General features: G+C 43.9%; 1 protein-coding gene across 1 annotated transcript in view; it reads left to right on the forward strand.

Moving 5' to 3' along the window:
• Window positions 1–492: 492 nt before the first annotated feature.
• LOC306776292 (ankyrin repeat domain-containing protein 13C-like) overlaps window positions 493–27,181 on the forward strand; it is a 31,944-nt gene continuing 5,255 nt past the window's right edge. Inside the window, exons 1-9 of the mRNA XM_079266935.1 lie at window positions 493–1,099; window positions 2,959–3,000; window positions 15,195–15,299; window positions 20,156–20,241; window positions 20,597–20,642; window positions 21,514–21,580; window positions 22,793–22,937; window positions 23,122–23,253; window positions 24,199–24,360. Of these exons, the coding sequence (XP_079123061.1) occupies window positions 712–1,099; window positions 2,959–3,000; window positions 15,195–15,299; window positions 20,156–20,241; window positions 20,597–20,642; window positions 21,514–21,580; window positions 22,793–22,937; window positions 23,122–23,253; window positions 24,199–24,360 (1,173 nt within the window). The 5' untranslated portion in view covers window positions 493–711. The remainder of the gene's footprint in view (window positions 1,100–2,958; window positions 3,001–15,194; window positions 15,300–20,155; window positions 20,242–20,596; window positions 20,643–21,513; window positions 21,581–22,792; window positions 22,938–23,121; window positions 23,254–24,198; window positions 24,361–27,181) is intronic.

A 27,181-nucleotide genomic window follows, 5' to 3' on the forward strand; every position in this document is an offset into this window, starting at 1 on the left:
AGTACCACAGTTTGAGTACAGAAATACTGACTTTACATGCACACAACTTGCACTAATATTAGAATCCACAAATATTTCCCTACATTCTTTACAATTTCCTTCAGGAAATAGGGAAATATTTTTGTTTTTATTTGTATTCCAATATCGGTGTAAGTTTCTTTATATAGTAAAGAATATAGGGAAATATTTTGTTTTTATTTCTATTCTAATATCGGTGTAAGTTGGGAGGAAATATTATTTAAAATCATGACCAGAAAACCAACTGTACTTGCTATAGCTGTAAAATATCGAAGTATCCGACCTCAAATGTATTACAGTACGTTGTTACTTGACAGAAACAAATGTATTAAAGGAATATCTATTGGCTAGTGGCCGTTAGTAACCTTCACTGAACTCTCGCGATACTACGAGGCGGAAGACATTAGCCGAATCCTCCGTACTAGTTAATAGGAGCCGCTTATGTTGTGCAGCAAAGAACTAGGAGGCCAGTGAAGTGTTTGTTTTCATAGTAACCCAGTTATCGGAAGTGCTACTCGTTCGACTCTGAACACGCGGTCGGGTTTGCCTGTCCGGTTGAGGATTAAGTGTGTTTTCATGTTGTGCAGTTTACGGTGCGTTTACGCGAGGACTTCCACCTGGCGAATCGCATCAGTTCGCCCGGGAGGGTCATCGTCAGCGACGACACCCTCTGCTGCCATAACTGTTTAGAAAATGACCGGAGAGAAGATCCGCTCCCTGCGCAAGGACCACAGGCCGAGCAAGGACGAGGATTTACTGGAGCCGGACGAGGAGGCTGCAACCGGGACGTTCACCGCCTCCAAGACGAACAGCAAGAGCAGAGCGAGTAAAATCTTCAGCAATCACAAGTTAGTCAAGTCTTCATCCGCTCAGCAGCAGCAGCAGCAGCAGCAGCAACAGTCACAGATTAACGCGAACGCCAACACTTTGTCAACGTCGGACGTTATCGACGACAACAACAAAAACCCCATTATCCGAACCGGGCAGGACTTCCCGGTGCACGAGTGCGTGTTCAAAGGAGATGTCCGACGCCTGTCCTCACTCATACGGACGCAGAACATCGCCCAGAAAGATGTCCACGGTGAGTCTACCATATATCTTAACCCCGAAGGCAGGACCCCAGCACTCATCACGATCCACCAATGTTTAAGGTCCAGCAAAGGCTCTGTTTTAGTGAGCTAATAGGCCACCAGTCCCTAGCAGAGAGTAGGCGAGGCTTCTCCCTACCAAGGCCAAAATGAGGAATATGTTTGACCACCCTAGTTTCTTCAGATCCAGTGCCCTCAAGTCAAGTATGTAAGAAGGAGGGTTTTGCTTCAATACCTCCTCTCACCTAGAGCACTGCAATTCCTAATTAACCAGAGCTAGTCACAAAACCCCTCTAAGATAAGCCATCTTTGATAAACGCTCATTAGAAGTTGCTCCACAGCCATTGTGTGTGTATTTAGGGGTCATTCGCAAGACCTTTCCCAGACTGATGGCTCCTCTTCTGCAGGGCAAAGTCTGCTCGGATAACGCCACAATTTCCACAGAAACCCCTTCCTGCACTAACATAAAAGGACATGATTGTGTTGTTCCGGTTCACGTGCTGAGACAAAAGATGGCCTATTAGTTGTGCTCAGTGGCAATGCTGGAATGTGGTCTGTCTTCAGATCACAGCGCTGATCAAACGGGACATTTGCCTCTGGTGTTGTTTTGGAACTTGAGCCTGTATTGTTCAATGGTTTTGCCGTCTTCTTAAGGATTGGTATGGTTCAGTGGGTTTGTGTGTTTACGCACACATTAGTTGATCCTCCACTGGAAAAACAGGATGACGCCCGACTGTCACATAATGTCATTAAAATCAGTCGGTATGTTTACACGAATGAAGAAATAGAGCTTTATTAACCATTGCATTATCCCAACATACACACACAGTTAACGGCTGCAACTAACAGTTATTTTATTTTAGATTTTTCATAGTTTTTGCAGATGAAATACTGGCAATGAAATCAGTTGACACCAATATCTGGAATAACTAGAGCAACCGGTATACTGATTTTGGAAAGCCACATTGCTAATAGAGATACAATTCCATTCACCGCCATTGAAATCCTGGCGTCTCTGTTTATCACAACATGGAGTGGGACTGCCAGCTGATTCCCAGCATTGATTTTCACATACATCAGGGATTCTACGAGGCCGACCTACTCTGGATGCTTGCCCGCCACGCTCTCTCCATGGAAAAGAAGCCTGAAGGAGCTGACCGGACAGTTTGGCTTCTCCTTGAGTGGTTCTCCTATGCCTATGAGGCACATTTCACATCCTAGGGAAAGAAGACCTGTGCTTCTCCACACCTGACTTGTGTTAAGGATTTGGGCGGGCCTGGAAAAAAATGCCTCAATGAAGCCCAGGAGCCATCCTTAGCATAAACCCTCCCCTAACACTATATAAAAACTAGAGCACATGGCATCAGGGGTTCTGACCGGCTTAAGTCTCAGCCCATAGAGCGTGTGCTTTAACACTCTGCAGCAGTGAGATGGCCAACATGTCGTACACTGTAACTGTACATGTAATCAACCCTCCTCCACGATTGAGCATAGTTTTAGAGCCTTTAGCCTATATTTTTATACACTTGCTGATTTTTTTAATTTATTTTTTTATTCATTGTACGGTACTTTGGCAGGGTGGTTAACAGCACATTTTTGCTGTGGTGTGACAAACTCAAACTCCTGTATTGTAGCATTACCCGGAATTAATATCCATCTTATTTCGGGGATGCGGTAGGTTAATACATTATATGATATTGCTTGTCATGGTAGGAGAACACTCAATAGTCATATACTTACCATATCATTTGGACTCTCACCAGGCATATAGGCGCAGTGCTTATCACAGACTGTTGTTTCTTATTGTGATTATCAAAAGCAGCCAACAGATCAGTTTTTTTTGTCTCCTCAGGAAACACACCATTGCATCTCGCCGTCATGATGGGGCACAAAGGTGAGTCATGTTTAAAGATGCACCTCTGTGTGGTTTATATTTGTCTCGCTGCTGCTTTCTAATTGAATCTCTCTGCTGGTCTGAATGTGGTTGATTAGTTGAGATGAGAGATGTCATTTTCAACTTCAATAATATTTTCTTAGTGAGCTGCTATTAGTTTTCTGCTGGGGGCTCTTGTCCTGACAATCTTACAGAGCTATTAGTTTGAATCAGTTGTAATAAAGGTCTCGCAAATGATGTTTCACACAAATGGTACAGCTATGTGTGTTGTCCCAGTAGGAAATCAAAAAGTGTAACTAGTTGAGTATTTATGTAACGCACTGTAGGCTAGCAATCAGTTGGGAGTACAAGATGAATATTTCATCATGATTCGAGGCTTTGTAGAAGTCTTTACATGATTTTGTTCTTAGCTGAAATGCACAGGTTGGACTGCATGAAATATTAATGCAATGCAAGGAGACTTCAGAACATGCTGTTGAGAAATGAATCTCCTGCAGCAGGTTCCCAGTGAACAATTCGAGCAAAGGGTTACTTGTTCTGCACATTCCCATTTGTTTAATGTCTGTCATTGGAGCAATTGATTTCACATGCAAGTTCAATTCCTGTCGACGAAGTGAAGGCCCTGACACTGCCTGTCGGTAATCCACACAGTGGACGGCCGAAGTGTAGTGGCGGATGGGACACTATGGAATCTATTGTGCTAATGAGGTTGCTTATCTGCCTGAGCTGCTAGCTCGTCCTCCAGGGATGCTCAGACCAGACGGGCTGAAGGCTCCAGCATGAGGTCATAGTCTGGGTGTGGCTCGCCGGTTGGGATGGAGAGGAAAAGGCTCTCTTTGTGTCGCGCATGTGTTTATTATTTACCAGACTAGTAATGGCAGTGATGTCAGCTTGGGCTATAAGAAACGCATCTTTAACAGCTTTGTTTTGTCTGACCAACACTCTACAACACGATACATCCAGCTTAAAGTGATGTGAAGCAGTACATTTTCATACTGGAGAAGCTGTGACCACAGAATTATGGTTTGAAATTGAATCATCAAAATAGTTCCTGTTACATTTTCTGTCAATCATGTAATCTTTTTTTCAGTGATTTGTCTAATCGTTAACTGAAGTAGAAGACGACATGTCAAGTAGACAAAAATAAGTAATATTAATCCAACACCAGAATCGATGATGATGAGTGAATGAACAACAATAGATTTTTCTATTCAATGAATACTCTTCAGGTCACTTTCTAACTCATTATTTATGTCCTAAACTGAAATTAAAGCTTGCAGTACACTTATTACTGTACTTCCCACCCAGTTTTGTTTTGACACCGTGGTTAGAGGTATTGGATACACACGTTTTTTTTTCCTGAAGCCTGTTTCCTGTCATGTCCCGTCAAAGGGTTGTGATATCTGTACCCTTGGCCACACTAGATATTTTAAACTGGTTTCAGATATAACAACATAGAGAGTGTTTGGAGCCAAAGAGCCACTCTGGCGGAGATCAGGAGAGGAGATTAGAGTTTCATTATGTACATTAAGCATAACATTGGTTTGGGATAATCTGCAAAACAAACCAAGGAACATTAAACAGCACCAGTTTTGCCTCAGAGACTACAACAATGTGATTCTTCAACTGCTGTTTGATTCGGTCACCGAGTGTGTGACCGATGGCGAGGAAGTGAGCGACAACGCCGTTTTATAGATGTACTCAGCCTGGATCAGGATGGGTGGTGATGGTGGGGGTTTAAACAGCCCACAGAGCCTTTTGTCAAGTGCCCCATCTGTAGCCACTGCACGTAGTGAAGCAATAGATTAGCACTTTATTTCTCCAACCTGCTCCGCCGCCCTCATTCCTCTGTTAGAGTTGTACCGTATGTGTCTTGAGCAGGACCTCCACACAGCTGCTGTACATGCAATTAACCCAGAAACCCACAGGGAGACTTCCTTTCAATACTTTCACGACTGCGTAACAGATCGAGGCAGACAGCAGATCACTGTTTCAGAGTTAAAGGCTAATTGTCAATGTATCCACTATGCAGGCATATCCTTTCGGTTTGATTCAAATAGGTCACCTGCATCTGTTTGATTGATGAGTAAATTACAGACACATGGCCTGGCTCTTGTCTTCATGGTTATATAATGTACGCTAAACCTAATCATGATTATTACACGAGCATTTGTTTTAGCAGTGGTGATATATAGGTCAAAGGCCAGAGGGAATATATAGGGCTTACATCAGAAAGCAAATGCTCATGCACATGGCCGCCTGTATTTCCTTCAACATCAACCTCTATAATCAGCTGCTCCATTCCCCAGGCTCAGACAAATGCATGAAAATATAGGTTTGTTTTTATGTTTGCTGATGTAAAGCACTTTGCGAGGCACTTTACAGTTACATCCACCCTTTCTGGTGCCAACGCAGCATCTTTATTTAATTACAGCGTGCAGTATGGCCGATGTTATTCCGTCTTTCTGAAGTGCTGAGCCTTGGACAATAGTCAGAGCTTTAATATGCAGATTGCGTGGAACAGGGTTGGGCAACAATTTTATAAAAAAACCCAATTCAGACAAGTCATGAGCCAAGCCTTTGATCCTCAGCTGCTCCCCTGGTGTGAACTCGATGACTTCCCATTGGTGTGACTTTGTTCATTTTGATTTCTTTGCCATGCTTCCACATGGAAGCAAGTTGTACATGGAGCAATTGTGTTGCTTCTGTAAAGAATATGGACGACCGATAAGTGCTTTAGGTGCTGTCACGACACACGTTTTTTATTTTTCTGCAACTACACTCCTGGGATAGCCACATTCCTCTTTGTTGTAATGTCTTTAATTAGGAAGAGTTTCAAAATGTGTTCCTCTCTTTCATAAAGAATGCATGAGACCCTGGCCTCTTTGTCATTAATAAAACATTGAGTATGTAGATCAGAGGGGTGATGTGCTATTTAAGACCATGTGACAATGTTGCTCCTGTGTGCGTTACGTTCTCTTTTTAAAAAGGCAGAAGTTATTCTTTCTAGTTCTAGACACCAGGTTGGCTCTGCGAGTACACCACTTGAGGCAGGTTTTTTTAATGGCTTCCATACTAATGTTAAGCAGAGAAACAAGTCTGAACATGAGGGAAGTAACCAGTTTGAATTTGTATCCAAGACTAATAAGGTTGGCTCAAAGGTTCGCAGTGAAAGAAGGCTTGTGTTGAGAGCTTCTATGTGGTTTTTGTAAGCGTAAACGATCGCCGGTCAAACGGCTACAATAAACCCGCCCCATCAACTGAGAGCCCTACATATCCACTCGGCAGCGGACAGTTAGCAGTTTGCCTCTGCTTTGCATTTGAGTGGTTTGCCTGTGTCCACATGCCGGTGACTGTGACGGCTCCTGGCCAGCACTGAGACAGAGTCGAACAGACGCCAACAATATAATGAATGATGTCACGATAAAACTGACTGCTGAGCCGGAACAACAGGCTTCAGTTTTGGCTCGCTGTAGTTTTGGTGACCGGCTGCCCAGAGACTGAAGGGATTTTGCGCCGCACTTACTGCTGATCTTGCCATTGAAAGAGGGATCAGGGCCTTTGGCTGATTTCCCACTGTTGGAATTTCAAGCACACCTCTGAGGATTACTCTCCGCAGTACCAGGGGGTGTTTGACATTTAATTCCTGAGAATCTTTCCACATGTTTTAGCAGTATGGATTCAAAAGTCGGATGCTGAGTGGATGCTGAGTCTTGTGTAACTGTTGGTCCCATATGGCTCTTTGGTTAATCGGTCAGCTGACATCTCAATCCTATAACACAATTTTGCTCATCTATAAAACCAGGATTATTCATTTTTTTATCATTGATGTGATTCTACAGGAATCAGTTTCTATGACACATTTTCTAGCAGTCGGACAACATTTGTATCTAAAATATACTGCAAAGGGATCAGATGCACACTACAAGCCAGTAGAAGCGTCTTCGTCGTCCTTTTTGGTTCGTTCGTCTTGTGAATATGAGCTGGACACAAAATTAGAGCTGGGCGCAGTGTTGGCATGGAGTTAAAATTAGTTTATTGGGCCTTGTTTATGAATTAAATGTGTCACCATAGCAACATTGAAGGTGATGAGAAAAGGCAGCTCGTGGGAAGATGGGTCAGTCTCAACTTGAATTAGTTTGAGGATATAGTCGATTCTTCTGTTTTTAAATATTCATGTCCTGTGCACATTTGAAGACAAACGGACATCATTTTCCTTTCTTTTTTTTTCTCTGTCTTGACATTTTGTATTCATGCGCTGTGGATGTGTAGCATCAGCAGGACACCAGGAAGTCATTAAAGCTTGTTCACCCATTGGTGTTTGGCCTTTAATAAAGGTCCTTATTGCTTAATACCACACCACCTTTTCTGTGCCGTGTGTGTATTTCTGTCTCTCTAGTTTAAAAATAACAAAAAATCAATTTCCAATTTCCTGTTACCCGTGAGTTGTCTGTGAGACACCATTTGATGCTTGATGCAACGATCACTTCGGAGGAATTTTTTCATACTTGTTTCGCCTCTCTCTTTATTACCTAAATTAAACGTGTCTCCAGTGCTTCCTGTTAATCCGAAAGCTGCAGACAGGGTTTTAATAGGTGGTCGGAGAAAAAAGCAACTTTCGATGTTGCTTCACTGCTTACCTGCTTGTTGCAGAACCACCTTTTACAGATTTGCAGATTATATTTTCAATACACACACGTTGACTGCTGTTATATTCCAGGGATTTCATTTTAAAAAGGAAACAGACTTTTGTTATCGGAGCACCTACCGACCCATGTTTGTGAGGCACATGTTAAGATAGTATTTTTTACCTCATAACAAAGGGGAGGCCGAGCCAGCCATGTGGCCGGCTTCCTTGTGCCGTCGACACGCTGCACCAATAATGCTACCAAAACTGGTTTACAATTATAAGGAATTTAATTCCACTGATGTAAGCACGATTACAGTTATACATTGGAGTGTACACTCCTATGACATATTAAAACAATAAAACCCCATTTGCAAAAAACCTCGCTCGGCTCCTCCGGTGGAAACACGTCTGTCGTCCGGGAGCCATGGCACTGAGAGAGAGCGAGGAAAAAAAGACTTTGAATTACCCCTCCCACCCCTGTTTGACACACCTCCCCTTCCGTCTATCTCAATTGCTATTGGCTAACTTCCAGGAGCGTATTCACTTGTCTGGCTCTGAGTTCATCATCACATTCAATGACTGTCAGTTACGTTTTAAACCCTTCTATAATAATCCTTCAAAATAAAAGTTATACTTCTGCACTTGGCAGAAGTTTCATGCTTCTGCATGTTTGTTTATGCTTATGTTTATCTTAATTATGCATTCTCAAAACCCTTATGATTATGACTAACTATGAATTATTAATTATGAATTATTAAACACTTTTATTATATCTACTAACTACAGTTTTTTACTCAAATTTCTTACAATTCCCCCCTAACTCACAGTTCACTGTGAGTTAGCTACTCAAATGTAGTTAGTTTTTCAAATGTCCCTGGAGACCTCCCCCCTACTCAATCCAGGGAGAGGCTTCCTATCTATCTAAACAGAGGCAAACAATTCATGCACACAGATATCATTTCAAGTATTTCTGTTCAGTTCGTTTCAAGATAGAGTGCGTTGAAAGTCACTGCCTTCCATGTCTTGGGGCTGGCAGGATCAGGATACAGCCTGTAGGCTAGAGAACACATACTGAGAAGCCTTGACTGTTCTTTTACACGTGACAAAATTACATTTCTTAATCTTTACACCTTAAAATCCCTTTATAACCCAATTAAACAAAAAAAATTTTAATCTCCAAATACTCATCCAAAACAATCCGTCTATTTTCCAAACTTCCAACATCTCACTGGATGTTTTAGAAGTCCATCTGGGCCTTTATCAGGTCCTTCAGGATCTCCGAGAGGATGGTCAGGAACCGCTTGTGAAGTTCCGCTATGGCACCGCTGGTGGCCTCATCTAGACTGTGGCCATCTGAAGCGCCAATTCGTCCTCATCCTCGTCACATAACTGGTTGCCTGGACTGGTGTCTGGCTCATCGGTGAAACAATAAACCCCTGTAGAGGTCCACGGATGCACGGGAACCCCCATCCACAGACAACTAGGCGGTCTATGATGACAGCACACAGAATAATTACGATTGCCAAAAATGTATGTTTTCACTGGCTAAGCATACTTCCCAACCAGTCGGTGAACGGATTCGTGACACCAGAGTTGTCTGCTAGCTCTTGGCTGAGTGCTGTCAGTCCCTCCAGAGCCCTGGTCACCGATCCATCAGGAGCTGTGTTATTTGGAATGAAAGTGCAGCACGCAGACCCAAACATCTGGCACACGCCACTTTTCTCTGCTAAATCATATCTAATGCCATTCTGTTCTGCAAGGTCATTAAACTAGTCTTCGCCAGCTGTGCATGCAGTCCTGATATGGCGTCACTGGTGAAGTTTACTAAACGCTGTTGGTTATAGTAAATGTAGTTGATCCAATCGACATTTTTATTAATCATCACCCTCTGAGAGAAAACAGATTCTAAATCTGCTGCTATTTGATTTCTGGCTTGAAAGTCATTAGACACCCCCCTTGGCAGTCTTATGACATCTTATGTACACTTGGTCATCAAAGGCTCCCTTCGGGCCACCGGCATCTCTTTTGGATATTCTGTTAGCATGTGGGCGTGGAGAGATGAGTTCTCTATAAGTTGCATCAGTGACAGGCAAAATATAGAATGACAATATAAGTTGCACCAACGCACATCTATCTGTCCAATCTTTAGGCAGGATTGGATGTATGGTTCTTCCTCCACACCATCACCATAAATCAGCTCTAGGTGCTGTCTGTCTTAACACACTGTTATATAGATAGTCGCTAGCGTTGTGACTGTTGCTACAATTTGCATTAATTTGCAATAATACTACCTACATTGGGCCCTTAGCGGTATCTGAGACTATACAATCAAATGGACCCTCTGTAACTTTGAACAGAGGTGGGGTATTATATTCTACAGGTGGGTAATGCCAGTGTAGCCTCTGACAAGTGTGTTGGAGGGGCAAAGTGTCATCAGTAAACAGAGTTAAAATACAACTAAATTCAGGACTTATGAGTCTGAATCTTGAAGGAACTGGTGTTGCTAGGGGTTGCTCGGTCCTGAACACACAATACAATCTGTACTACTGACTTGAAGCCGTATATTGTACCCACCATACATTCCCATCTGCCATTCCCGTTTCCACCCCTTACCTCATCCTCTGCGTCAGTCGTGTGTCGAACCTGGTCTTTTTACAGGCTTAACAATAATCCTAATGAGCCCTTGTGGGGCAGGACTATCAGTAGCCTTTCCCTGTATTACGTAAAGTCCTCAGTCAGTCAATTTAGGTAAGTCTTAAAGGATTACATCTACCCACCCCTTTTCTACACATGTGATAAGAAGCTGGGGCATTTAACATCTTTAGTCGGTCTTTAAGACCTGGGTTGGGGTCTTTTCCTAAACCCTCGCCACCTGTGTTCATCGTTGCCCATCCCCAATCTTCACACGCACAGTTATAATACGATAACAGCTTACCATACTTATTTGTGGCGGGCCCACACTCGTCAGTTATGATGCACAAGGTTTTGGTCATCCACCCGTAGGTGTGTTCATACCTGGGACAGGAAACGACTTCACAGAAGTCGAACTGGACCGTTGATGTTGTACCTTCTTTGAACGTAAGAGTGAGAGTTACATTTTCATAGGTGAGTGTCGTCGGAGAAGCCTCTCTACGTGGTCTGAGATCGGTTTGATTAGTTACTGAAGCTAAATTTCGAATCCTGATGTAGTCATGCATGTGTTCTGGCTCCTGTCTGTGGTTAATTCCCCACACTAAGAGGGAAACTACTGAAATCAGGACGAAAGTAATTACAGACTTCCATAACCTACTGAAGCTAGAGTCTCCCAATGGAAGGCCTCGCTTAAACTGTGGGGGAAACGTCATCTTCAGTACTGTCTAACCCCTCTTTTGAGGTGTCTTTGGCTTCAAATTTTCCTGTCTGATGTTCACTCCTGTCTCTGCGAGTGTCACACTCGTTACCTTCGCTGCTGCACAGTGAGTGAGGTGGTGTCAAGTAGCTCCAGTTTTACCTTTCACCTTTACTGCATGTGAGGTTGCCAATACTACCTCCCATGGACCGGTCCACCTTGGTTCACTCCACCTGCGCTCATGGACTCTTATCCACACCAGACTGCCTGGTGACACATCAGCCTGCTTCCTTTCGTCAGCTGCTGCTTCTGCGTTTGTCACCTGAGAAAACAACACTCGGCTCATGTTAGTTAGAGCTCCCGTATATTTCTCAATTTCTAGAGTTAGCAAGTCTAGTTGTGGTTTATCATGACGTTATTAAATCTCAAAATTTGTGAGTAGCACCTTTACTGAAAACGATTCTAAATGTGGATCTACAAAAAATGTTTGACACCTTACCATAAATGTTTGACACCTTACTATATCCCCCTTCACCTCGATATCTCTGCTGTAAGGGATCACATGGCAATCATCTATGTATCTTGGCTATACAGTGAACCTCCCCATGGTCCTGGTGACAGCATGGGCATCTGTTGATGTCTCACGGGAGGAGGTCCAGCTGGACCTGGTCGTAGGTGCTGCTGATGTTGTGGTGGGAACGGAGCATGTTGTGGTGCTGCACTGATCTGTCTTCCTCTCCTTTTATGTGGGCAATCTCTTACCCAATGACCCTCTCTCCCACATACGTAGCACTTCCCTCTACCTACAGGTCTTTCATAACCTCCTCTGTAGTTACCTCTCCCTCCGTTAGATGCTCGTGCACGTCCTCTGCCTCTATAATGTGGTGGAGGTTGGTAGTACACCACTGTGTGGGCTGGTACTGCTGGATTTGGTTGGTATGAGGTCGGGGGTGCAGCTGGATATTGGGGCTGTTGTGAGGCCTGAGCCTTGGCTACGGCCATCTGTTTCTTGGCCAGATGTTTTCTACTTATTTCTCTGTCAGCCGCCGCTATTTGAAGTTTCAGCAGCCGCCGCTGCATGCTCTTTATATCCTCGTCTTCTTTACTTTCTGCTCGTCTTTCCTCTATCTGCTGTTGCAAATCTTTTCTGATGCATTCTACTTCTCTTACTTCACATTTTAGTCTTCTTACCAGGGCTCCTACTTCCTTACTCTGCTTCTTTAATGTAAACATTATGCAGCCTAGGAGTATTCAAATGTGTGTATTAAATGTGCATGCTTGTCATCACCTGAATCAAAGTCAACTCACCCTCTGTGCTGTATGGCGTGTGGCCGCTGACTCCAAAACTGGGATCCGCTGCTCCACTTCCCAGATCTGGACCCACTCAACCACGCACCTTGACTAAAACAAACACAGAACTGCCAAAAGTTCAGCAGTAAATGTTAGCATACGTCTGTAGTGTAAGAGAGGTCAACGATCTCTCAAATATGTTGCGCCGTCCGTGTCAAAATTGATTCTTAGGAACTGTGTAAATTAGTAAATGTACCAAAATTAGTCAATACTGGATATGTGAAGGAATCTCGAATCCAAAATTGAAGCTAGAATTCCGAAATCAAACTCAACATCTAAATCAGAATCACAATCACAATCCAGTTCCAAATCAGAATTCGAAAGGTTTAAAATTGGAAGTAAAATGAAATTAAAAAACAATGAATAATTAATCAATTAAATATTAAATTCAACTTTAAAAATCAATAACTGTGTTCAAAGATATTCAATCAGAAATACCAATGTAAGTCAAACTGTTGAACTACACTTACACTCTGGTCTGCACAATGAGTCACAATTAAGTTCAAGAATTGAAGAAACACAACTGAAACCATTAATCTTTGTTAAAATGCTGAACTAAAACCAAAGTCAACGACTAAAGTTATAATGCTTAATTAAAACTAAGGTCAGGATATAAGCTCAGAGCTCTTAGACAATGAATCTCTGAAAAATTCAGATTCTACTCACTTATTTACAGTTATCTGCAGTTACTCCTGTTTAATTGTTTTTAAATCTCCTTTTCTTTTGCCTTATGTTTTGATGCCTCCAATGGTTTTATGTGAAGCACCTTGAAATGTGCTATACAAATAAACTTGCCTTGCCGTCTGCGCCGAACCGGAAGTTGTTCTGCGCCAAACCGGAAGTTGTCATGAAACCAGCTTTTTTGTAACAGATATGCTAACCGCAATGCTAACGACAAAAACGGAGTTTCTAATAAAGCGTACGCACACACAAGTATCACCAAAATCCCACACTTTAATTCCACTCATACGCCTTCTGTCTCCTCTCTCAATCCAGCCGTTATTTTATTTTATAAGCACTTATTTTACATACAGAGTACGGCAACGCCGGAGCTACACGTAGCTAGCGTTAGCTCCTCACAGCGCGGTCATGCAATATCAATCATTTTAAACGTATTTCCACGCTGCTAAAACACAGACTAGTCACACGTATTATTGGACATATTTAGTCATCATTTTAAACGTATTTCCACGCTGCTAAAACACAGACTAGTCACACGTATTATTGTTTTATTAACCCTTAAACCTCCGGTTAACGGGCTTTAGCTCATCCGGACCCGAGCTCACTGTTACGTATATGAAACGCGAGTTATTCACTTCCAACGCCACAAACCACTCACCCAGTCTGTCTAGTTTCACCAAAGCCCTTATTCTACGCCCTCTGAATCACCCACATGATCCACTAATTATATTCACAGCCAAAGCGAGCAAGAGTGTTTTTCCTGGAGCCTGCGGCCTCAGAAGCTAACTCCCGCTAGCCTAGCTCTCTAAGCAGCGTATGCTCAAAGCCCGAAAATTCTTGGGCCACAACAACAAAGGATCGCACCCCTAAGTCGGAATGCCAAGATATTTCAGTCCGCCAAGTCACATACCTGCTTTAAACTAGCTATCTGCAGGCCTAACAATACTTATGTTGGGCCGAAGGAGGCTCCCAGCATGAGCAAAGCAGTTTCGCCCGTACCACAGCTTGTTTGATTCCAATGTGGTGATTTACTTACACAGCGCTGTCCGTCTTTAATTAATTCTTAGGATCCTTATACTCTTGACTAATCCCTTAAGTTCATCATACTTCAGACAGCAAATCGTACTTACCTCAGTGGAACATGGCCTCCCTCGTGGAACGTACCCACCGGCCACACAGAGCTAGCCGTTAGCAACGCTTAGCCAAGCAGAAATACCTCTAAGATTCCTAGAAGCTAACTCACAGATTTCATGAAACGGCTCTGCCTACCGATATTGTGGGCCCAGGATGTCTGCTTGACTAATGCCGCCGTCAGCACACACAGCGAGGCCGGCAAGACTGTCCCATCTGGGGTTCGCCAAATTTGTTAAGATAGTATTTTTTACCTCATAACAAAGGGGAGGCCGAGCCAGCCATGTGGCCGGCTTCCTTGTGCCGTCGACACGCTGCACCAATAATGCTACCAAAACTGGTTTACAATTATAAGGAATTTAATTCCACTGATGTAAGCACGATTACAGTTATACATTGGAGTGTACACTCCTATGACATATTAAAACAATAAAACCCCATTTGCAAAAAACCTCGCTCGGCTCCTCCGGTGGAAACACGTCTGTCGTCCGGGAGCCATGGCACTGAGAGAGAGCGAGGAAAAAAAGACTTTGAATTACCCCTCCCACCCCTGTTTGACACACCTCCCCTTCCGTCTATCTCAATTGCTATTGGCTAACTTCCAGGAGCGTATTCACTTGTCTGGCTCTGAGTTCATCATCACATTCAATGACTGTCAGTTACGTTTTAAACCCTTCTATAATAATCCTTCAAAATAAAAGTTATACTTCTGCACTTGGCAGAAGTTTCATGCTTCTGCATGTTTGTTTATGCTTATGTTTATCTTAATTATGCATTCTCAAAACCCTTATGATTATGACTAACTATGAATTATTAATTATGAATTATTAAACACTTTTATTATATCTACTAACTACAGTTTTTTACTCAAATTTCTTACACACATATTCATTTTGAGATTTCTCTCTTTCCTCCCTGAGTTGTTTTTTGCAGCTGGTCTTTTATTTGCATACTGTATATGTTTTAGTTTGTCTTAATTGTGACACCATTACTAGAACTTCCCATTTAAAGAGAGTTGTTATGATTCAAGTAATTATTTACCTATCAGACTGTCTTCCCTGCCCTCTCTTATAGAGTGTGCCCACCTGCTGCTGGCCCACAATGCACCAGTGAAGGTGAAGAACGCTCAGGGATGGAGTCCCCTTGCTGAGGCCATCAGCTACGGAGAGCGACAAATGAGTAAGTATCCGACTGACTGAGAGGCACTGGGAGGCAATACGCTGCAACCCACAGCCGCTGCTACACACTGAGTTGATGTTGGTCAGTAGGCATATTTACTGACATCGATGTGGCTTCAATACGGTTTCAGTTTGGGTTTTCCAGCGTGAAAACAAAATGGTGACAAGGGTGAGAATAGATCCGATCAACAGTCCACGGCACCGGCTCCAAGAGAGGCCATGACGCTGGTCTGCCTACTTTGTCCCTCAGAGAGAGAGAGGGAACATTCCTCAAGGCCCTCTGGCTTTTGTGCTTTGATGAAAGGCAATTCATTCGATGTTTCTCTCTCCTCTCATTGGACGATTATGCACAAGCTCCCGTCTCGCACATGTTTTCACCCACAGTTCATAGTTGCTCAAACTTTGATTGAAAAACGCTTTGAATGGTTTAAGACTAATTTCATGTGTCCATATCAGCCTCTAAAAAAACATGAATGTGAAACCAATCATGTTTGTTTTTATAGGTGTTGGATGAGAACACCTTTGTACACTGGCAGTTTAATTTTTAACATATTGAATATTTAAATTCTGTGAGTGTATTTCCTAAAATGTGCTGCTTTGGAAGCACGCCTCATCAGTCTGGCAGTTATCCCCTTTTCTGTAATACACCTTTAAGACTATATCGTTTTTCTATATCTCAAACCCTACTTTTATGTGATAGGTGCATTTCGTCCACTATCTATTTAAAGCTCTTGGTACTCTTCTCATGGTAACAGGAAGGCCTGAGGTTTTGTTCTGTGTGGTTGAGCGCTGTAGCAGTGGTGAGGATCAAAATAAGAACGTCTCAAACTGAACTACAATACTACTGCTGCAAAACTGCCGCCAGATTGAGTTGGCGAAGGGCACGTGTAGTCGACTCAACTGGTTTTGGAATATCACAGGTACATGGGGTTGGAACATTGTTTAATCTTATAATTAAAAAATGCAAAAGAGCCAAGACTTATTTTTCACGCAATGCTCATAATTTGACTAAAAAAAGCTGCTAAATGGTCGATAGCCGATGGGTTCCGAGATTTGTTTGTGGAAATTGCTCTCCACATGAACCATTTAACCAAAGCCTGCTGAAACAGGAAAAGTCAATACTACAAACGGAAACCAGAACGCTTCTCGCCCAGCTTCCTAGTGTCAAAAGATTTTGCATAAGCAATACGACTATGATAAAGCTCAAAGGCAGAATGCAGTTGAAGTTTCTTAAAAAGACTTTCAAGTCCACCAGAATGAAATAGTAGGGGCTTATTAGCGCTGCCACTTGGCACCACCATTGAGCAGACTAAAGTGTCTCCTTTGACGGCATCTTCTAACTCTCTAATGCCACTTACCGTACCGTAACAGGTTTACAAGTGTCTCTATTGACTGAAGCCTGTAATGAACTCTGTAGCACTATTTTACTTTACCATTGAGACGCGTCCTCACCTCGACTAGCATGTACAGACCACCGTGCCATGCCGCTACATGACATATTGTGTTTAACTTGCGGTTGCTACCGTCACCATTGCTCGTGCACGCTGAATACAGCATGTTTGCTTCTGGTGTCTGAATATTGTCAAAAGACATTCTGGGAAAAACAGAAAATCGCTTGACTGAAGTTATGTAGAAGATGAGGCAGGTTGAGGGAAAGTGGTTGGACCATGAAAGTGATGCACAACACTTCATAACTAAAAACTAATGCAACAAAGTGTTCTGTCAAGAATATATCAGGTTTTTCTTTCAAGTAAGAGGCATGAAAGTACATTGTTTACTGTGGGATCAGTATGTGTGACAAAATAATCTCAACTCAAAGTACACTTATCAGCTTTTTTAAGTGTTCCAAACACATATGTTCTTCGTCAGAGGAGTTTGTAGGCCAGAGCGATGTCGGAGATAAGTAGATAGGCACCTGCTCGCAGACGAGGTCAGACGAGGTCAGTCTGCTGATCATCTGAAGCAAAATAATCTGCCACTGAGGACTGTTGTTGTTTAACCCTCTTTAACTCTGTGTTCTTTAATGTCGGTCCAAACCACAGGGCAGGGCCTCTGTTGTGACAAAGGGCTGAGCCTGAACACTGTTAAACAATCATACTGGGCCTTCCACATACAGAATTTCACCTGGTTGCCACGATTGCATTGAAGGAGAAAGGTGCTGTAGGAAACTGACTGTTGTAAAGCGCAATAAATGTTGAGTCCCTCACTGGCTTACTCACCAGCGGAGCCCCACCTAGCAGTTATCAGTAAGAGCTGAGTCAGTGCGTGTCAGGAGTCTGTGAGGGAAGTGGAGACCTAAGAGCTTTGTTTGTCTGCTTTACAGTAAGGCATCTGTCCTGAAAACTGGTTACACCATTTAATTATAGAGGTCTGGTTCTCCATAAAGTCAGTTTGTCAATTAAATATCGCCCAGGCTGAAGCCGAAGTCAATTATTTTTCCTTCCCTAATCAAGCATCTTATGAATTTAATCAAACATTAAGAGCTCTCCCCCCTGTGTGTTATCTCCAGTTAATATGGACCTTTTCGAGTCTTTTTAGATTTCGTGTAAAAATTGATTGACAAGCTTCAGTACGTGTAGTGATTTTTAACTTAATTCAGATTGGACTGTTTGCTGCCTGTGTTACATTACAGTCATTTAGCAGATGCTTTTACCCAAAGCGACTTACAGTAAGTGTATTCAACATCGGTATTCAAGAGAACGACCAGTCACCAGAAGTCATACGTACATCTCCTTTTTCAAACAAGCATCTAAGAGCATAAACCAGAGCAACTGCACAGTGCAGAAACAAACTAATGTAATAAGTGCTGAGTGGAAGTCTCAGGGTCGCACTTCTTGAAGAGGTGAGTTTTCAGCCTGATGAAAGATGGGCAGCGACTCTGCCGTCCTGACGTCAGTGGAGAGTTAATTCCACCACTGATGGGCCAGGACGGAAAACAGCTGTGACCGGGTCGAACGGCCGCAGGGACCTCTGAGCGACGGGGCAACCAGTCGCCCCGAGGCAGCAGAGCGAAGTGGTCGGGCGGGGGTGTAGGGCTTGACCATGGCCTGGAGATAGGAAGGAGCTGTTCCTTTCACTGCCCTGTAGGCTAGCACCAGAGTCTTAAACTGGATGCGAGCTTATACAGGGAGCCAGTGTAGAGAACGGAGAGGGGAAGTTGTGTGGGAAAACTTGGGGCGATTGAACACCAGGCGAGCTGCAGCTTTCTGGACAAGCTTGCCTGCTTGGCTCCACCACACAGTGACTCCAGCGTACCTGAGTCAATATTGACTGTTCTCAGATTGTTGGAGGCCGGCCAGCAGTTGTCCAGTTAGATCCATGGCCTAATAGTTAAATAGTTGCAGTTTGTGGTGATGTAAATACAAATAGTCCTGACTCTGTCTCTTTTCATTAATGTGTGGAGGTGAAATTATTGAGATCACTCGTCTAATTAACGCCAGTAAAGAGCCCTAATTAGTGTCTCAGTGAATTAACTCCAGCGTGGAGAGTCAGTTTGGTTTAGTGTTAAAGAGGTCGCCATTGGTTTGTCGGCCTCTGTTGGCCGGGTGGTCTGTGAGCAGATGGTGAGGTTCTACTTTTTTTTTGCTTGTCCCGCTGAGAGGCAACGAGGATCAGGAGGAGCCCCATCCAGAGCTTGTCCACACTCATTAGGCAGCCGGACCTCAAAGACACCTCGTCCTTTGCTCGTGTCTGTGTCAATTGGCACGAGTGTCATCGTGTGTGTGTGTGTGTCTGTGTATTGCATGCCTGCCCTGCACTCTAGTTTGGCCGTGTTTGACCATCGAGCCCTCCACACTGCCATGTTGGGATTATCAATAAGACAATATGTAGGACATGTTAGTGTATTGACTCAGCACATGGAGCACAGCAGTTACTTCGGCTGATGTCGGCTTCATTAAAGCACCACAATTATGTGCTCCCGTTCCCATTGTAAACAGTAAATAACGTTTATGTTTGCTGCTTGGGTGTGTCTGTTTTTCTCTTCATCCTCTAAAGTCTCTGCAGCCAGAGGGCTGAAGATCTGTGAATGCTTGTTAATGCGAGTATGTCTCTACCCCGGGTTGTCGTGGTGGTTAAAAGTGCAGCTCATTTATAGGGAGCTCCACACCTGCCAGGCTTGTTGCCTTTGCCCTTTGTTGCCCTTTATTGCCCTTCCTGGAAATGTTTTGATCCCGGCAGGCAGTGTAGAGGGATTGGCCCGATGCTGCTGGGAGTGTCCCTGGGAGTGTCCCATCTGGCCCCGGAAAGTCAGCGGATCTCTAAGCTAAAAGCCGTCGTTACTGTAAACTGCTGATATTTGCCTTTAGCGTGTCACATTGCTGACCGGGTATGCATAGCAAGACAATTCCTAAGATGATGGTGGTGACTCGCAGTAGATTCACGCAGGCATAAACGTAAGCCTTGACTTTCCTGAACAGTGCTACATTAAGGCAGCGTTCATTTTTGGCACCTTTTAAAATGGTGTTATGAACATTATATTTACTTTCTCCGTTCTTTCCTCGGTCAACTAATCATGATTAAGGAGAAGCTGTCTTGCATGGCATGTAAAGAATGATGCCAAAACAAGAGAAATATGGTAGAAAAATGAGGTTTTGAATATAGTGAATAAATGTTCTTGGAGCAAGTTAAGTGGTGGGATCGAATTCCATGAAACCAAAAGGTTATTCGAAAGAATTCACAGTCAGCCGTTATGGGAACAGATAACATTTCTCCAGTACACTTCTTTTACAATTTTCTGTGCTGAAAAATCTCTGAAGCCATTGCTCTTTTTCTACGCTGTGAAAATATGCCTCTTTATTGACGCTTTTTGTCTCACTCGTGCTTCTGTTCTTCTCTTTTTTTCTTTTTGTCTTCCAGTCACAGCGCTGTTGAGGAAGCTGAAGCAACAGTCCAGGGAGACTGTGGAGGACAAGAGACCCAAGCTGCTGAAAGCCCTGAAAGAAGTAAGTAGTCCTGACTCAGTTTTCTGCTCCTGACGTCTGGACGCTGTTTCTTTGTTTCTGATCATCAGGTCTTTTCACTTTTCACTCTGCTCCCCCTCTTCTTGTCCTTTTTCCATCTCGTCTCGCTCGTCATCTCAACAAAGCAAAGCCAGGAGCCACACACAAACACACAAACGCACATTATCGACGAGTCCGACTCTAAGACGTGCTGTTAAACATTGTGTTTAACACCAATGTTTTTGTGGCTGTCTGGTGTGATGTCACATGTTCACACAAACACTGTAAACATTTCGTCATGTACAGAAAGACTCTGTAGTTTCGCTTGTGATTGAGATGTATTTGTCTTCATTTCCAGCTCGGAGACTTTTACTTGGAACTTCACTGGGACTTCCAAAGCTGGGGTGAGTCAAGCCACACCTTCTGCTGTCTTACAATAGTGGCAGAAAACATCATTGTTTCACAGACGCTATCCACTCTGGGGAAATTAACCGTGCGGAGGAATGTGTCATGACAGGAAAATGTGACTAACTGTCTGGTTAGAGAGTGTTAATCTCTGCCATAAGGGACATTAGCTGAACATGACTTCCCCTGCTGTCCATGAATTGACAGACCATCCTCTAATGTTAACATCCATCCTTTCGTCGTTATATCAGGACTATGTGCTTATACCAGCTGCACTGAATTTACACACTGACCTGATGATCTGTTGCAGAAAGCAGATGGAATATACAGAGTGACTAAATGCATCTGCTGGAGCAGGTGTAGCAGCGTTTTGCTTAGTCAGGACAAGGCTGGCCTCAGATTGTGAGCCAGGACTGAATTCTGTGTACCGGTACTCACTGTCTGTCTGTGTGAATTATTGACAAGGTGGACACGGTTATGTAATGGACGCACGAGGGTAACCCAATGTACACTGGTTGCGTAACAGTGTATTTGCAATGGAATTTGTGTAGAAAGTAAATTATGTTGTAGGTTAGAGAGATTAAGATTCATGTGCTTAGAGAAGCATCTGGTTTAAAACCAGCACAGTCACAGATCTGAGACCGTCGCAGGGATTTGTTTTTTAATGCGGCCCTTCACGGAATCATTTTGGACTGTTAAAATACCTCTGGCATTTTACGCAATGATAGAACAGCGAGGAAAGTGTCTGTCTGTCAGTTACTTCATGATACTGAGGCCTTGAGCAGGATGATGATAGTCTTTGCTGTTGAGTGAGCTTTCTAAATGTAGACGTTGTTTTACACGTCCTCACTGTTTCTTGTCATGTTGCAGTGCCTTTGCTCTCCAGAATCCTACCTTCAGATGCATGTAAGATCTACAAGCAGGGCCTCAACATCAGGCAAGTCCTGTCAACGTATGTATTGTATGTGTGTTTAAAAAGTGTGATGTTTGAAGACAACTCAACAGCTGCTTTGCAAACATGGAAACCACATCATATTAAACAGTGTTTTTTTGAGACAACCTTTTATCAAGGCACTTTATTACTTTTGACTCTTACTACTTCATCTGTCATCCGCTTAAAACAACCTCTCCTATTCCTCCTCTCCTTTCTCTCTACCTCCCTGTTTTCTCCCTTCAGCCTAATTTGGTGAACTAGATTGGGTATCTGTGGAAACTAGACAGTGATGCCTATGACCACTGATCTTTTACTTCTGTGTTTTTTCAGTTAATGTCAGAGGCCTCATAGAAAGGAGAGTTACAGTAATGTGCTGCCGAGCTCGCTCACAAAGGGCACCAGCCAAAATGTGTCAGTCACAAAATCACATCAATGAATCTACAGCAGGAATCCACCATGTTATGTTTTATGGTCTTGTGGGCAGCGTTCAACAGCCCTGAGGTTCAGCACATCAACACTCGGGTTCCAGTTTTATTATTCAGTCATATCGTAGACAAACCCTGGCAGCCCTTTATTCAGCACATGCAGATGCTCCTGTATTTGTGTGTCGTAACATATCAACTATTTCTATCTGAAGAATGAACTCGGCACAGAAAAGTGTGTTTGAGCATCTGCACGCTGGAGCGTGTCATTGTTCTCTGAAACTGCTCCTGGCTGTCTAATTTGGTATTCAAAATGCCCTCTTGTTATCCTGGAGTTGCAGAGGGAGCGGGAGAGGGAAATAAAAAAAACTGTCACAGCAAGTTCATTTACATTCTAGTGCTACGGTGTGTCAGGCCTGTCGTCCACCTACCCATAGCACCTACCACGTTGTGTCTGGTCTTCAAAAGCAGATCAGCTATTCTCTTTGCTGGCTAATTCCATGACCACTCACTTTGACAAAGTGGAAGAATTGGCGATAATTACCATACACATTGTCTCTAAACTCTCAGAGCAAAGGTGTGACATCCATCACAGTTTTTTCATTTCACGTACAGTTTTGACACTGTTTGCTGACGTGTTAGTGGCCAAAGTGAAACTCAGTGCAGCTCTTGTGCTGTCATCCTCTGTTTCCTTGTTTGTCTGTCTTCTCCTTTCATGTATCTAAAGTTCCCACACTAAACCCGCTCTATGTATGTGACTATATATGTGTGTGTGTGTGTGTGTTGAGTGTAGATTGGACACTACCTTGATCGACTTCACGGACATGAAGTGTCAACGCGGGGACCTCAGTTTCATCTTCAATGGCAACGCCATCCCCTCCGAGTCTTTTGTTGTGCTGGACAACGAACAGAAAGTCTACCAGCGGATACACCACGAGGTGTGTGAGACACGTGCTGATACAAGACGGAAAGACTTGCTTGCAGCCTCTGAAGTTTGCAGTGTTCATAACAACCCACATGACCGTGTTCTGACAGTGTTCTTTGCGCAATCTGCCCAGTAATTATTGAAATATCTCGTGTTGGATGCCGCTTTAGTTTCCTGACACTGTCCTGTATTTTCAGGAGTCCGAGATGGAGACAGAGGAGGAAGTGGACATACTGATGAGCAGCGACGTGTACTCCGCAACTCTCTCCACCAAGTCCATCACCTTCTCCAGGGCGCAGTCCGGCTGGCTGTTCAGAGAGGACAAGACGGTCGGTGCCCGTTGTTGTATTGTGGTTGTTCTTATCGTGGTGCTACTCCCACCACCACAGCTTTTCCAAAGCCAGTTGTGGGTCACAGGGTTTCACCTGGATGTGTCATTTCTGGAATCTGTAGTAGCTTTGACCCATACAGAAAGTTGGGAATTTCATCAATTGTCTGGATAAGGCAGGAGATGGAAGCTACACAGATAAATATCAGAACAGATTACGTGTAACATCAGTTGCAATACATGATTCTTGGTGAACTCAAAAGTAACCCAGACTGTTGAGCCCATAACATGTTTGACCTGAAAAATATTGACAGACTAAAGGGCATAAAATATTAGGTCTGGTCTGGGAAGTGCTCTGACAGTGTGCTAGATGTGCTGACTTGTAAAAATCAACGGAAAGAAAAACATACGGATCCCTGTGCTCTCACTTTTTACTTTTACTTTTAAGCAATAATGTAGGCAAAGTAAACATAGCAGATAAATTAGCAATAGTTTGACATGTCTGGACAGAATCCGACTCTGTTTTCTTTTGCTCCTTTTTCTTTTTCTTTCCATCTTTTACAGGTAAAACAATTTGCTCACCATTATGTTCTTAGCCTGACCTGTAAATCTTGTTTCTCCGCGCCTTTTTGATACCTCACCCCAAAAGCATTCCTCTGTCAGCATATGACAGATGACATTGCTGTAGACTCTGTCCACTTTCCTGATCATATTTCCTGCACTACATCTCCCATACCAGGCATCAAAGACAGGAATGAATCAATGATAACCCCAGGAAGGAACCACAGGTGATAGGCTGAGAGTTGAACAACAACACAGGCAGGGCAGGGGCCACGAAGGTGGTGGATGAGTTATGAGGCTATTGCTTTCTGTCCGCTTGACATGTTTAAAAAGGAAATTGGTGAGTCAGCGGGGGGACTTATCTCACGGTTTCCTCTACCTCCAGGAGCGCGTGGGAAACTTTCTGGCAGACTTTTACTCTGTGAACGGCCTGGTGCTCGAGTCCAGGAAGAGACGGGAGCATCTGAGCGAGGAGGACATCTTGAGGAACAAAGCCATCATGGAGAGCCTGAGCAAAGGAGGGAATCTCATAGAGCAGAACTTTGAGGTGAGTGGGGCTTCTAATATGGCTGATGGTTACTTCATTTTAGCAGCGTGATGGAGGAAGCAGAGAGACTTCCACCAGAGGCTCAAATGTACAGCCTTAGACCACAATGCCCCCGCTATCATCACCCATGATTTGATTATTGGGGTTATAAGGCCCCATGAAGCATCACATCGCAAACACTTATCATAGATTGTTACTTGACACCTGCATGTTGATAACATGTTACACCGGATCCAATGACTAACATCCACCTTGACCTTAAAAAAAGGCACAGAATCTTTACTGACCCAACTTTTCCAGGAACTGTAGAACCAGAGGAAGTAAAAGCCTCTTTGCTGTTTTCTTATTTGTGCTTCCTCAGAAGATGAGGCAAACTAGAGTCAGCCTGACCTGGTTAAACTTGCACTTTGTTTCTGTTGCCTTCGATTGGCCAAACTGTGGCAGATAGTTAGACATTGAGAATCTGTGTCTCACTTTGACTCACTGCAAGGTAAACCAAGTGGAGCTGTTTACTTATACCTGCAGCGTAACGTCCAGTCCCGAAACTGTCCTGTCCCGCTGGAACCTTTGGGTAGGACATGAGTCTCAGACAGAATAAACCTCACAGTTCTCACTACGGTGTCTGTACAAAACTCAATCCTGTAGAAACATCATGGAGATCCCGCCAGAACCTGTCAATCAACTGTGCATGGTGTATGGAAGCATTCCTGTCGTAATGTTGTTTCTTTGATGTTTTATTTGTTTTGGACATGAAAACAGAATGAAAAGCTGCCCTCGCTCACTCACTGAGACAGCCCCCCCTCTCCTCATCCACCAAGCATGGGCTTGAGTCTCAGCACAGCCACCTAGTGGCTACAAAGCTGCACCTTCACATTCACAGGGATGACTCTACCACCCACCTCACGATAGTTTGTTCTGGAGTTTGCTGAGCAAGCTCTTGTCTTTACACTGACCATAAAGCCAGTCGCAAAGTCAAAGCCTCTCAACTCTCAATGGCTGCCTTTAACTGGTTGGTTTTTGTCGACTCCCACTTGTTCTGTGCTGGGCTTTGTCTCTTCACAGTGTCCTCTGCTGCCTGTCAGTGTATTTACACTCATTTAAATCACTGCCCACTCATGTTTAAAGTGAAAAAGCCAGTAGTTTAGTGGGTCTTAGTGTCGATGTATGAATAGTTCTCCTTCCACCTCAGTGGAAAATGATACATGGAAAGTCTGTGACCGGGGGCGGGGGGAAGAAAGCAGCAGCGGTGACGTCGCTTTGTTTACAGCAGTGAAGGGGAGCGGGTCAGCTGTGCGCCTGTGGACACAGGGAAGCGTGGGGGGCTTTTAAACAGAGCTTGACACTATTGATCAAATGGTTGGAGGCTTAAACCCTCGGTGCAATGGAATGATGGAAGGGTGGGACCGGCATACCGGCAGATCTGTGTGTTCTCTGTCCTCGACACAACAACACGCCAGAGCTGACACGCACAGGGTGAGAGCAAGGCCACAGCCCACAGTGACAACCGCAAAACATCTGTGATGATTGCAGTGTAGGCGGGAGGTGAACGAAGATATCGATATGTTGTTTGTAGTCACGCTACACACGGCTGACTCTTGGCACAGTCAGGTGTCTCACCATCCACATTTTTCCACATTATTCTGCCCTAGTGCCTTATTTAGGCAAGGTCTTCAATCTTGATTTAAATGAGCTGAGGGTCTCAGCAGACCTGCAGCTTTCTGGGACTTTGTTCCAGATATGTGGAGCAGAAAAACTGAACGCTGCTTCTCCATGTTTAGTTCTGACTCTGGGAACAGAAAGTAGACCGGTCCCAGACGACCTGAGGGGTCGGGATGGTTCATAAGGTAGCAGCAGATCAGAGATGTATTTTGGCCCTAAACCATTCAGTGCTTTGTAAACCAACAGCAGGATTTTAAAGTCAATTCTTTGTTGGACAGGAAGCCAGTGCAAAGACCTCAGAACTGGAGTGATGTGGTCCACCCTCCTGGTCTTAGTGAGGACTCGAGCTGCAGCGTTCTGAATCAGCTGCAGCTTTCTGACGGACTTTTTACAGAGACCTGTAAACACACCGTTACAGTAGTCCATTCTGCTGAAGATAAATGCGTGGTTTCTTCGCAGCCTCACCTTTCTTTTTCTATAAACTTGCAGGACAGGAATTGAAGCGGCTAGCTGCATACAGGGCCCGACTTTTCCTGGAGAGAGTCATTGGTGTCATTAGCCTTGTAGCCTGGACCCAGAAGATATCAATTATTGGAGTGTGAAGAGGAGTGTGTTTGGTTCCAGCAATGACCAGCTTTTTCATGGTGTCAGTAAACTCAGGTGGGGGGAGGATGGGGAGAGTGTGAGAGAGGATTGCGATCCAAAGTATGGACCCGAATGGGATTTCCCCACCCTTCTAGGAAGGGTGGGGAAAGTGGGAGATTGGAGGCGAAGGCGGTCCCTGATGATGAGGTTGGAGACTCCTCCTTTTGGCTGTCGTTAGGCGGGGTCATCCTTCCCGTAAGGTCTCCATGGCGATGCTGTGTGGTTATCTCTTGTTTAGACTCCTCTTGTGTCTTGTCCTTGGCAGTAGGGACAGACGAGTGACGCAGGGAGAAAAACAGGTTCGAGGTAAACAGTTTTACCCCTGACGTGTTCAGGCAAAATCCATGCGCTGCAAAAAGATGTCTGCGCTCCCAGAAAAGGTAGAAATTGTTGATAAAATGTACTGAATGGTCAGCACATGCAGTTGACAGCCATCTGTTCAGTGCAAACAGCCTGCTGAATCCTTCATCTCCTCCTCTGACTGGTGGAAGAGGGCCACTGATGAACACCTCAGCCT

This window comes from Melanostigma gelatinosum, assembly GCF_949748355.1.
Source record: "Melanostigma gelatinosum genome assembly, chromosome: 4".
NCBI classification, from domain to species: domain Eukaryota; kingdom Metazoa; phylum Chordata; class Actinopteri; order Perciformes; family Zoarcidae; genus Melanostigma; species Melanostigma gelatinosum.